This window comes from Sander lucioperca, chromosome 3, assembly GCF_008315115.2.
Source record: "Sander lucioperca isolate FBNREF2018 chromosome 3, SLUC_FBN_1.2, whole genome shotgun sequence".
In the NCBI taxonomy this organism is placed as follows: Eukaryota; Metazoa; Chordata; class Actinopteri; order Perciformes; family Percidae; genus Sander; species Sander lucioperca.
In genome coordinates this window covers 1,503,396-1,516,385 of record NC_050175.1, presented here as the reverse complement: position 1 = coordinate 1,516,385, position 12,990 = coordinate 1,503,396, and the positions used below count along the sequence as shown (strand labels likewise).

The 12,990-nt window shown below is 39.5% G+C and overlaps 2 protein-coding genes across 7 annotated transcripts in view; both read right to left on the bottom strand.

Moving 5' to 3' along the window:
* Nucleotides 1-1,880, bottom strand: part of LOC116057076 (homeobox-containing protein 1-like) — a 22,848-nt gene extending 20,968 nt beyond the window's left edge. For all 3 annotated transcript variants that reach the window (XM_031309487.2, XM_031309489.2, XM_031309495.2), the window contains exon 1: nucleotides 1,660-1,880. The gene's annotated coding sequence lies outside the window, so the exon portion shown is untranslated. The remainder of the gene's footprint in view (nucleotides 1-1,659) is intronic.
* tdp1 (tyrosyl-DNA phosphodiesterase 1) overlaps nucleotides 1-12,990 on the bottom strand; it is a 20,328-nt gene extending 7,338 nt beyond the window's left edge. Inside the window, exons 1-17 of one of the 4 annotated variants that reach the window (XM_031309486.2) lie at nucleotides 12,873-12,990; nucleotides 12,822-12,830; nucleotides 11,860-12,495; nucleotides 11,716-11,759; nucleotides 11,147-11,202; nucleotides 10,556-10,652; nucleotides 10,361-10,395; nucleotides 9,570-9,662; nucleotides 9,211-9,381; nucleotides 9,042-9,120; nucleotides 8,274-8,450; nucleotides 7,466-7,514; nucleotides 7,171-7,237; nucleotides 6,463-6,570; nucleotides 5,826-5,928; nucleotides 5,625-5,727; nucleotides 3,995-4,068 (exon numbers count right to left, since the gene is read on the bottom strand). In XM_031309486.2, coding sequence (XP_031165346.1) covers nucleotides 3,995-4,068; nucleotides 5,625-5,727; nucleotides 5,826-5,928; nucleotides 6,463-6,570; nucleotides 7,171-7,237; nucleotides 7,466-7,514; nucleotides 8,274-8,450; nucleotides 9,042-9,120; nucleotides 9,211-9,381; nucleotides 9,570-9,662; nucleotides 10,361-10,395; nucleotides 10,556-10,652; nucleotides 11,147-11,202; nucleotides 11,716-11,759; nucleotides 11,860-12,493 — 1,890 coding nt within the window. In that variant the 5' untranslated portion in view covers nucleotides 12,494-12,495; nucleotides 12,822-12,830; nucleotides 12,873-12,990. Of the gene's footprint in view, nucleotides 1-3,835; nucleotides 4,069-5,624; nucleotides 5,728-5,825; nucleotides 5,929-6,462; nucleotides 6,571-7,170; nucleotides 7,238-7,465; nucleotides 7,515-8,273; nucleotides 8,451-9,041; nucleotides 9,121-9,210; nucleotides 9,382-9,569; nucleotides 9,663-10,360; nucleotides 10,396-10,555; nucleotides 10,653-11,146; nucleotides 11,203-11,715; nucleotides 11,760-11,859; nucleotides 12,496-12,821 lie in introns of those variants that run through there. The other 3 variants (XM_035999124.1, XM_035999123.1, XM_031309480.2) reach the window with 3 other exon arrangements.

The window sequence follows — 12,990 nt, the reverse complement described above, 5'->3', positions numbered from 1 at the left end:
TCTCTGCAGGGTAAATCCAGACAGCTAGCTAGACTATCTGTCCAATCTGAGTTTTCTCTCACACGACTTAAACAACCTTTAAATGTACACATGTTCCATCCAAACATGTTCGGATATGATGTATAGTCGCCGTCGGCGGTACCGTATTAAACAGAAAATATTTAGGTGAATCATTGGTAGGAGGAGTTACTGCTGCCGGATAAAATTGATAAAATCAATTGGTGCCAGCCTTCTCTGCCTTACCACCTGTCTATGTCTACAATAAACCACAACTGAAGAGGACTCTTCCAGTGTCTCATTGTGCCTGACTGCACATTAATAGTGTTAACAATCATAGTACCTGGTAATCAGCACCCCTGGTACAGTCCTGAATAGCAAATACTTCACACAAAGAGTTTAGGATTTATAGGACTGACTGCAAACAGGTAGAATACTGTAGACTAATATAGTGTGTTACAGCATGTGTGACTATGTGAGGCTGGGACATGTGTGCAAGTACAGTAGGGATAGAGGGACTAGTAATCAAATAGTGCTGACTGGCACTGCTCAACTCCTTCAGAGATCTATGCAGTCACAACCAGGGTAATACTTTAACAGTTTGACTCAAATCATAAGGTGTCATTGAGCAAGACACTGAACACACCAGCTCCAGGTGCTGCTCTGTAGCTGAACTTGACCTGAACTCTGACCTCCCCCTGGAGCAGAGAACTCTCAACAGAATCCCAGATTACATTGTCACACCACTCTCAAATTGTCTCTAGCTCGAGGCTCTGCATCGCCATCAGGTTCACTCCTCACACCTCTCAGACAAACTTTACACCATGCAAAAACAGGATCTCACAAAGTGTTTGTCCAAAATCATTTCGTGTATACTTGAACGATTACTTCTAAAAAAAAAAAAAAAGAAGATTTAACAATAAACTGTACTTCTATTCCTGAACCCAGTGACCTGACTTAAGATCCTGACCAGACGTGGCATAACGTTGAACTGCATCCTGGTTGTAGACATGTGCCAGGAGCACATATACAAGTCATTTAATTACAGTAGGCAACTTTTTAACTAGCCTCGAAACCCCGAAATTTACCCAAAAACAGAACAGCAGACTCATGTGGCCGCAGACTCCACTGTAGTAGTCCCAAATGTCAAGGTAAACCCAATGCCGAGTGTTTGCTTTAAATGATCGACTTTCACGCCGAATCACATCAGGAAAAAAACGTGTTTTAATTTTGAATTTGATAATGAAGGATAACTCCTCAATTCGGCATATAGAGCATAAATTAATCCATTCTACGCACAACAAAATTGTACATTGCATTGCTTGTTCGCCTGTTGTTGCACCGTAATAACCACACTCTACTTAAATACACTGCATCGCGGTAGCGAGCATTGTAGTCCAACTGTAAAAGTTGACATTGTGTTTGATTAACTGTTTCTTGGTGAACTATGTGCACGCCGAATTACAAACTGACTCTTTATTATTCAGATAAGACCGTGTAAACCAGTTTAGGCAGTGTTGACATTAACCGCCAAATAAAACGCCGCAGCACAGTCGGATTTTAAGGAGTTTTCAGTTATCGCCGTACAGAGAAAAGGTAATGTATCGGGCTAGCAGGACCGTTTTAATACTGCAGTAGTTGGAGCTGCGGGACTTAACTTACCTTAATATTCCAGTCTAAGAGCCTCCACAGATGTTAATTTTACCATATATCCTTTGCCTTGGGGCGCCGGGACACACGGACACTGACAGTTTTCCCAAAATGTCTCCTCTGTTTCTAATTGGGTTTCAATCCACCGTCAAACAGATTCGCCTTTTGTCCGGCAGACAGGCGCCATGTTGACACAATGACGCAAGGACCGACGGGAGTCGCAGTTTACGGAATTTACTGTACACACAGAGATGCCAGTTTATTAGGTACACCTGGCTACAACTGAAATTCAATACAGTATCAGCTTGTGTTGTCAGTGCCAGAGAAGTATTGATTTAACTCTATGGACAATAGGGAAGTTGCACTGTAGGTTGTTTCTTATATGTTAATGACACTATGTTTTACGTTCATTAAATAGGGAAGCATGTTCAGTGGCTGACTTCTGTCACTGTCATGTTCAACAGACAGGTTGAGGAGGTCCTTTGTCGCCAGGGCCATCCAACTCTTCAATACCACACAAAGGGGAAGGGGAGAAATGGACTTTTCAGCATGAGCCACCTGACTGTCTATATATTATATTAGCCCTCCTATACAATCTGGACTCTGGTCATAATATCTACATCTTATAACATATTCCCTGTTATATATTGTTCTTAACGTATATATAATGTATTTGTCAAGCAATTCTAATTCTATTATGTTTACATTCTTGTCTTTTCATAGTCATAGTTAATATTTAATAAGCTATTGCACTGTTCAATCCCTGCACTGTTCTCTTTTGCACTACCACCATTGCACACAGTCTACCATCACCTTTAACTCTTTAAATTTCTGTGAGTGATTTTTATAACTTATGGTTGTCTAAGCTACTGGATGCCTAAAATTTCCCTCAGGATCAATAAAGTATCTATCTATCTATCTATGTTACTAAGTTTGCTTTTGTCTCAGGGTGGTTATAATATACAGCTTCAGATCCAACTTTCCAACAATTTTTTACCTTTTTCACAATCAATGAAACAATTCCTTTTTCTTTTTTTATGTTACATGTATTAGTGTGAACATTTAGATGACTCTTAAAACACACACACACACACACACACAGAGTTCAGTGTCACACTAAATAAAAAAAAATTAAAAAAACAGCCATCCTGCTGAAGTAAACATTACTTAATCATACTCAAAAACTCTCCCAAATGTCTTGTTGCAAAACATGAACCAGACAGAGGTGGACACAGTATTGCTCCTGACCTTTGAGTAATTGGAACCACCAGGTCACAGTTTGTTCATGTAGTGACATTTAACATTCTCACCAATTTCAGCCCTCAGAACAAAAAGCACAGGGACAGTACCTACTTGTGACTCTTGTGGAGCTGACACCAGGGTCGGACTCCTTTACCCAGAATACCACTGATGGTGTGAACAGAAGGAACCTACAATATGTATGCATGTATGACCCTTCCTTAGATCAGTGAGACTTGTGCTCATTACACAGAGCCCTGCTGGTTTGCATTCTAGCTGCTGAATCAGTGACACATTAACACCTGGGAGACCATACAGTAGGAATACAATTATCAACCTGGTAGGTTAGAAAACCTGCAGTGCTGTGGGTCTTACAGCCACTGCTGTATGTAAGGAAAAGAGACTATACCCGGTGTCTTTACAAGTCCTGTTTGTTTTATAAAGTTGTGTTCTGTATTTATTAAAATCAGTTTTTATCCATGATGAAAACATGATATTCAGGAACGACTTACTGCTGAATCAGCATATTTAGAACATGCTGTACAGCAATTATGATTTCGAAGAAGTGGTCTATTCTTGCAGGATCTCAGATTTACTCAGTAAGATGAATCTGAATCTGCTGCATTAAGCCAAAATATGGTCCCACCTGACCTCTGGACACATTTAAGGACAAATGTGTTTGCTCACTGACACTGTTGATAATTTGTTGACCTACTGCACTGTGTCTAAAGAATCAAAAAATGAATTAAAGAATCACACACTGAGTTATAACAACCTCTTTTACTTCCTGTCTATGTGATGGTGCTTTATGAAACTAAACATTAATCTCAGTGAGATCATAAATTTAAATAATGGAATTAAGTCAAAATGTAACCCAAACTAATGAGATATTTCCTTTCACATTTAAATCCTGTTGCAACATTTACAGAAACTTTACATCACAACTAGACAATGATAACATCATTTTATTTATTGTTAGAAAACATGTGAGTCTACAGTGAGGTATAAAATTAAAAAATAAATGTTACTGACAACTAACACCTAGATATAGTACTGACAATAGTAATAGAGAGGTCTGTACAGTGTGTGCGTGTGTGTGTGTATTGTGTTAGGAGGGAACCCAGATGTTGCCGTGTGTGTCAGGAGCCTGGCTGTACGGAATGTTCCAGATCCAAGGCTGATCTGAAAACACAGAAATAAAAAAGGTCAGTTAAATTAAAAATGCAAATACATGGTTTGATAAATAGAAAGGACATTACATTGGACAATGTGTCTTCATCTACTGTCTAAGTGAAAGAAAATGCCCCACTCAAGGATGAATACCTTAACAGTATCTCATAGATCCTTTCAATTTTCAATTATGCTCACTTAGCTGCATTGATATGCCAGAAATAAATTGGATTGGATGGCGCTGGCTTCAGAAATAATCTATACGATGAGAATGTTTATTTCTGGAATAATTACAGAATAAGTACTAGAATATTTTAACAAAATATGGCTTAGTGACACTCAAACCCTGTCTTTACTGGAGCCAGGAAATACAATGACTTAAAATTTCACAAATGAGCATAGCAGACTACTAGTGATTATGAGATATTTCAGTATGGCTGCTTTTCAGCTTCTCCGGAAACTACACTTTGAAAACCAGTAGTGAAGTACTGCATGAAAACTATTAATCCATTCAACCTCTTTGGTAGAATTATGATGATGTGCGTACTGCTGCTACTATTGACACTGAACAGAACTATGATAAAGTGCCAAATTGGCAGAGTTGTCCTCCGATATGTCAATTCCAAAACAACACTTTCTGATGATGATGATGATGATGATGATGATGATGATGATGATGATGATGAAGATGGGAATGAATTTTGTTAATATCTGCCATTTATTAGCAAACTACATTTTGAACCCAGCAGAGAGAGTGTCTGATAAGATTTTGGGTGATATTGCTGATCTAGTCAGAATGACATTGTCATAATTTTAAATCCATTCATACTCTTATTTTTTTTAATTATTTTTTTTTTTTTTTTTTTTTACATTTTATGAATATTGCTTTAAATGGGGAATCAAAAAAGATATAACCCACAAACTAATGATACAAGTAAAACCTAACTTTAGGTCTGTCCAGATAAGACAATAAGCCACAACTCCTTGGACATTGTTTCAGTTTCACACAACAAAGGAGAGAATATTTTACACAAAAGCCACAAACTACAACACAAAACACAGCTTAGTTGACAGGTTAGCTTTTAGGACAAATATGAACCTGTGTTTTTTGGAATAAGTTAATGTGTCTTTTGGTCTTATGGTTTTAGTATAAACTCTTTCACCTAAATGCCACTAGATGTCACTGTAACTGCAGTTTAAGCAGTAAGCAAGTGGTTTTACTAAGGTATAATGCTGAAATCAGACAAAAAACTAAAAAAACTGCTAAGATGTTTGTACTACCATTTGCCAAGATAATTAGTACAAACAGCACAGACCATGTGGTATTTTAACCAGGGTTACACCTGAGAGGACCCAATCTAAACTGCTGTTAAGCAAAAATCAAATGCCAAGGGAGAGAGACTCGCTGAATAATCCGGTCTGTACATGAATACATACAGATTTCTCACACACACACACACACACACACACACACACACACACACACACACACACACACACACACACACACACACACACACACACACACACACACACACACACACACACACACACACACACTTCTGTACCTTTAGGAGAGTAGCATGTGGGGGGGAGGTCAAATGGCACAGGGAAACCAGAGGAGGAGGAGGCAGGAAACGGATTTTTGTGAAGAGGGAATGTCTTCATGTTCTGGAAGGAGACAACCATCACACCACATATTACTATTCACCAGCTCTGTTATGCAGCACGTGTTATACTGCGGCTGTTTGTCCATGTGTTGTTCTTACAAAAGCGGCGGGCACGTAGAGGACTCCCAGCTCGTATGAACGAACCATCACCTGAGTGTTGTTCTTCTCCAGTGCACCCCATGCTGCTTTGGACAGGTTGGCACTGAACACACACACATAGACACATAAGCTTTAATGTAAATGTAAATTAGAAATGATCACCTAAATGTATTTTCAGTGGGATGGGGTCTGATCCGAGTGTTGAGGTTGAACACAGTGCTGCTGCCCAAAATAATTGGCATGGACAGTGTTGGCAGCTGACAGATTGATGAGAAACATATGCATGTTTCATTATTGATTATGTTTTACATCTAACACACAGTATATTGCTAGTTACATAAGAGGAGGACATTCAATTACAAAAGTCTGATCTGTGAATAAAAAAACAAGAATGTAGAGGATTTATGTTTATGAGAAACACGACAAAATGGATTTCTGCTTTTGGATAACATTAATGGTAACATTTATTAATGAGTTACCACACCAGTTCCAGCAGTAAGTAACATGTAAGATATAAGAAACAAAATCAAATATACAAATTGAGACACATAAATAATTTCACATAGTGAAAAATCAACAACAACAAAAAGCTAGCGTGCGTGCGCGCACACACACACACACACACACACACACACACCTTGTGACGAGGAACCAGGCAAGCTGAGTGAAATCTGGTGATGTCCTCATATATGTCTTGATGTGAGGCATGGCATGACTTCTTCCTGTCCCATTTGCCTTCCAACGGCTACACACACACACACACACACACACACACACACACACACACACACACACACACACACAATTAATCTGTTGAATTAAACTTTAAGGAATGTATAACAATGAATATAACTGTATAAACTAAACTGTAACATCTCTTCATTAATTTAAATCACATCTTAAAACACATCTGTTTAGATTGGCATACCCAACATAGGTTTCACCATATCCACGTGGATTTTACTGACATCATTGTTTTAACTAGTTGAATACCTTTCATTTTACTTACTACATGATTTTATTAATATATATTTATAAATTTGTTGTGCAAACAAATAAATGTATATTTATTATTATTATTATTATTATGTAGGTCATTACCAAGCTAAAAGCATCCTGTCCATCCCCCTGTCCCATCATTTCTGACCAAATTTCAAATGTAACTTATGTAGGACCTTGTGCAGTGTGACCAGCCATATGCAATATGAGTATTACAAATGGAAAAATGGAAGATATCATGACTAGCTAACAGGGTTCACAGAGGTGATGTAACATAGAAGTACCAGTGAACACCTTACATTACATTACATGAGGACTGCATTTTGATTGGTAGGAGTGAACTTACTGGAAGAAGGAGTGGAGCCAGAGTTGTTTCTGAGCCGTCTGGATGCTGTAGGGAAGAGAGCCTCCCGCTGGAGGACAGAAGAGATGTACGTCACAACCAAATACACGGCAATCACTCAATAATCAAATCCCTGAGCAGTCAAACACAGCTGTTTGAGGTGGATAATTAAATAAACAAACAACTAAGCAAAAGTGATCATGCTGTGACCAAAATGTACCTGCATTTAGTAAAGGCTGACCTCTCTGTGACACATGACATAATAACAAATTCAATTTCCAAAAAAAACATTACTGACCTGGATAGCCTTCTAAACTAGTCCTCACATCTTCCACTGATGGATACACCTGTAAAAACGACTTGTTTTAGAAATTCAAAACTTTATAATCTTAAAGTGAAGCTATGTCATTTTAGCTAAACTGTGGCCAAACCTTGCGTTTACAGGATAATGGTTAATGCCAAGTTCAGCAAATAGAGAAAACTCAGTAAACCGTTTTATTGCTTATGCATTTCACTTTTTATATGTACGAGGAAGAATGTGTTATTTTTTTTCTTCAAAAGTTACATAGTCGCACTTTAATTTATGAAATGAGTGTATTGTTCTATCGGTCTTAGACACAGAGTACATTACATACAAGGGATCAGTCAGTAGTACCAAAAGGGCAGGTAGGGGTTCACTTTTCTGTCTGAAACCCTTTACAAATTGGTTTTAGGCAATCAAATGTCCTGCAGGGACTCTGAGGAAGTGCAAACATGTAACCTCAAACCTTGTTTTGTCTGATCTTTTTTCAAAGCATTAGAATGCTGCATCACAGAGCAACAGACCAGGGCCACGTTCAGCCCCGACGAAACGCAGCAACACGGTTTTTTAAACTGAAACGGGGGTGCGTTGAACATGCTGTTGTGTGCGCAAGCGCTCTGCCTTTTTATTACCACGAGTTTACAGACACGTCTCTGCTGATTGGGTATCTCCTGGGACACAGCCAATAAACCAGAGACACACCCACCAAACAACATGTCGTTCAACAGGGAAACCGTAGCAAAACGGTGCACACCGTTTTGAGATTGAACGTGCCCCACATCAAGTTTGTGTTGGAGGAACATACCAAGTGCATGGGGGGGTCTGAGCGAAGAGAGGATTTCCCCAGCGTGGTCATTGTGCGCTGAAATTCCCCTTTTAACCATTTGGTCTTATCCAGTCCCATAGAGCCGATGCTGGAGAACTGGCCAATCACAGGCCACTTTTCCTCCCCGGCAACTGGGTCTGTGTGGTCATACAACAGCTAATAAAAGAAGAAGAAGAGAAGAAAGAGATGAGGAAATCCCAGTTAGAGAATACAACAAAATTGTTAATTTTCATAATTTTTTTTAAATGTTGTCATTGCCTTGTGAAAATACCATTTATTTTTACATTACATTAGCAACATTTAGATATTTGTCCAACTCACCTGGTTATTGGGCTACTGCTGAACTGAAACTTGTTCATAATGGACTATGTACATGCAAGCAAATACCTGAGAGTGTTTTTTGGGAAATACCTTTAAGTGATATGAGCAGTGTTGCTAAACAATCAGCCATGAAGCATTCAAAAGGAAAATACCTGTGTTTGCACATTTTAGACCACCTACTACAAATAGTTTGAACTATGCACTACTGATGACCATTTTCCAAATTTTGAAATGAAGATGGCATGACTGTGTGAGGGATGACCAGATTAAACAGTAGGTCTAAAAGTTGATTTTCACATTGCATCGAAATAAACTGAAACCATGACTATGAAAGGTAAGAAAATGCATATTTTTAAAAATGTATTTAAAATTGCACACAGACCACCTCTTCTTGTTGTGAATTAAATACAACGGAGAAATGTGTACCTTCCTCAGCCTCAGGTGGCCCCAGCGCTCCATGTCTGAGCCAACATATCTCCCTGGGGTTGAGCCGACCAAATAAACCCTGATAATAGAAGATATGAGTAGAAGATAGGAGTTACTCGCTATGCAGATTTTAAATTTACTTACAACTGAATTATATGTTGCAGTTTACCTGGTCTCTGACAGGTCGTGCTCTTTGATTCGTTGGATCCACTCCTCGAGTTCTGGTGCGCGGTATGCTGCCAGGTATTCCAGCAGGTCCCTCTTGAAGAAGGTCGGTGACTCACCTGCGCTCTCACTGCTGCCCTTTGGTAACCGTGGAAACATGGGGCTCATCCACATTCTGGTTTGGAAATAATATATTCAGGGGAATTCCAAACCTTATATCAGGATACAGTGCAAAAAAGAAACTTTCTCAAGTTGGACTATCTCTTCTTTCATGTGGCTGTCCAAATGATGTTTATGGCCTCAAAACATTTCCATGGATAAATAAAGGTTTTAAAAAAAACTAACTATAACAGACAGACTCACCCTTGTGTTTTCTGGTACCAGTCAGCTCTGATGAGGTTGGAGGTCAGAATGATGACTCTGAAGCCTTCCTCATACCACAGCAACATCATCTTCCTGCACAAAGACACACAATGTTCTGCTTTACATGACAACAACAATAAAGAGTACACTCCAAGACCTTTCCTATCTGGAATGCAGGTCACCTCGTGCCAAATGTAAATATATGCATATTATTATTATTGTATCGTCCAAAATTTGCAATACCACTGACTGTATCTGCATGACAACACACTTTAATGTTCAATCATGTCATAATGTACAGAGAGTTTACAAATACTTTTTACAAGTTATATGTTTAATAAGGTTGATACCAGTGCAATAATAACAGACCTATTTCAAAACACACATTTGGACTTTTCATAGCAGTAAAAGCTCAGGTATATTTAATAACATGATAGATAGCTTATTGGGACACATAAAGGGAACAGAACTGTCATTCATTTTTTGAAATACACCTGTGCTGTTCCTGCTTTGACAAGTCAAAATGTCTGCTGTGAAAAAGGTGCTGGGCTCTACAAATCATTGTGATGTCTAGTGGTCATAATATCTAGAAAGATAATTGGACTTCTTTAGCCCCGATAATGCAGGTAATTACTTTGTTTTGTTTTGAATGTCTGTACAAAATGTCATGGGCACTCAGGCTGGACAAAGTTCTGGACCTTGCAATCCATAAAGCTGCAAAAACATCTGATCTGAGATGTGTGAACAAAAAACAAACAGGTATGAAACCAGGCAGGAAAAAAAATGCTTACGTGTGGTGAGTTCCAAAAGCAATATCCAGCTTGGCCTGTCAGGGAAAGTCGCACACATTAGTCCCATTTAAATGGAAATCCAGTTTCATTAACAGGCATATTCCAGTATTACTGTCCTACTCCACAGATAAGTGTTTCTAATATCAGCCAGCTGCACTTCAGAGAAAGGGTGTTAGGGTGGTGGTGAACATGTACCTGGCAGAAGCGAATATGTGGAAAAGGCTGAGCCTGCTGAACCAGCCGGGCCTTGGCCTCCCGCTTATCTCCATGGACAATCAGAACTGGACGATCCCTGTAAACACAAGCCAAAAACCAAATGTTAAGACTGGGCAAGCTTCCCCGGATTGTCACCAGCATCACTACTTTCCTCCACTTGCATGTACTTGTATTTGCCATTATTGGAGGGATTCATTTGTTACAGCAATTATTCACTTAAATGCCATTTCCCCCATAATTAAATGTGTAGTGTATCACCTTCATTTAGTTCATACTAAAAGAAAAAAAGAATGTCATTATTACACACTAATTCATGGTTAGCTGCAGAATTGCACACAACACAAACTTGTCACAAGAGAGCTGGTTAGAGATTTTTCAGATTTTCTCCAGTTTATTTATGAGAAAATATCTCACATGCAGTAATACATTTGCAACCATATTACACAAGCCATAATACAATATAGGGGGCTGCCATCATATAATGTGGACATGAGCAGATTCCTACTAATCATAAAAAATGCGGATTTGTTTATGATAATGTGATCGTAGCAATAAAAAAGTAGAACTTACCTAAACTCTGACGGGAACTGCTTAACCATCCAGGCAATATCAAAGCAGTAGTTAAACTATGAAGAAAGAGAGTATACCTGTATTAATGGACCAAATTCCCTCCAACCCTGGTAGGTAGATGTATACAGGAGTTGTCAGGAATGCTAACGGCTAGCTGTGAAATTGTACTTGCACTAAATGGTCATTATGCTAACATGCTGACAATGACAACGTTAACATGCTGATGTTTAGCAGTAGTACAGCTAAGGCGAATATGAATGTCATTAGTTTTGTATTTTTGGGATCACCAAAGTGATGATGTTAGGGGAACATTAATGGCACCAAATGTCATGGCAAATTATCCAATGATGTCAACCTCATTATGGTGACTACATGAAAAGTCATGGGATCACCAAAGTCAGTAGGAGTTATCCTCTGGAGACCAGGGGTGGCTGTACAATACGTCACAGCAATCCATCCAATAGTTGTTGAGATATTTTAGTCTGGACCAAAGTGGTAGATGATCAAGTGACACTGACAGACCGACATCGCCATGCTGCTAGCACGGCTAAAAAATAAAACTTACTGACCTGAGCAGACTCTTTCAGGGTCCCAAATAATGGAGAGAGAATGTCTAGATGAAAGAAAAACTAAAGATTACTTGATAGAATAGAATGTTTAAAAGAACTGGTAGCTGTACTCATGTGATCTACATATGAGATCACTCTGCTGACCTCTGATGTGCAGAGCTCCACTGTTGTACTTCCTGTCCAGGCCTGTGACTTTGTTGAGGTAAAACCTGTAGGTGTCATTTAGACAAGGAATACTGGACTCAAAGAAGTCCTCTGGCTCATCGATGTAGTAGAGCCGGCCGTGGGGACTCGGAGGACGCTCGTTCTCCACCTTGGGTTTCTTTGTTTTAGGGCTCGGAGGCGCCCTCTTTGGTAAGTTACTGAGGCTCTTCCCCTTCACATCTCCATCATCATCATCATCATCATCATCATCATCATCACTATCTGAGAGAGCCCAGCCTGGGCTGTCTGACACCTCTTTCTTCCGCTTTCCAGCCAATGACGGACTACTTTCATACTTCACTGGATTTAACTGGTTCATTGCTGCTAACTGTCTTGCCTCAGAGCCGATAACAAGTGAGGATACAGGGGTGTTTGCTGGTTCCGGTTTCACCTCCACAGTGGCTGTTACTGGTCCCAGTTTGGGGCTGGGAGGAGAGGCAGACAGATGGGAGCTGTGACTGGATACAGCGGCTCGGTGGGGCTTAGATGTTGTAGTCCCAGAAAGAGGAAGATCCTCATCATCGTCATCACTGCTGGAGATGGTCCACTTGCCATGTTGACTGTCCTGAGTCATGCCTGACCAGAAATACAGTAAAGTGGATGTTACCAGACTGACCTGATAGACTGTGTGTGTAGTACAGCATTTAAAAGGCCCAGCACCACTTGATATAGCTAGAATTTGCCCTGCTTTGACACCTCCACCAGCTTGGAAATGGTTAAAAAAAATGTGCAAAATATGAATTATAGCTACGCAAATAGGCGGCACTAAAAATATGTATATTAAAGAGTATCACAGTAAACAAAAAGAGACAATGGAAGTCCTGCAATTTACAAATGATAAGATGATATCATAATGAGCGTAAATAATGTAACATAATGGCCAAGCGTGATGTTTGCTTTACCAAGTCAGATAAGTGAGCAGCAGTCCAGGTGGCCGGGGTTGTGACTGCAGAGCCTCGTATCAATCCACCGCCAAACTAATTCAAGTAGTACGCTACCATGGATGGATTAACCACAGTGCAGGAGGTGCACAAGGAACACGTGTCCGGGTTGAAACTCCTTTTCCTTCCT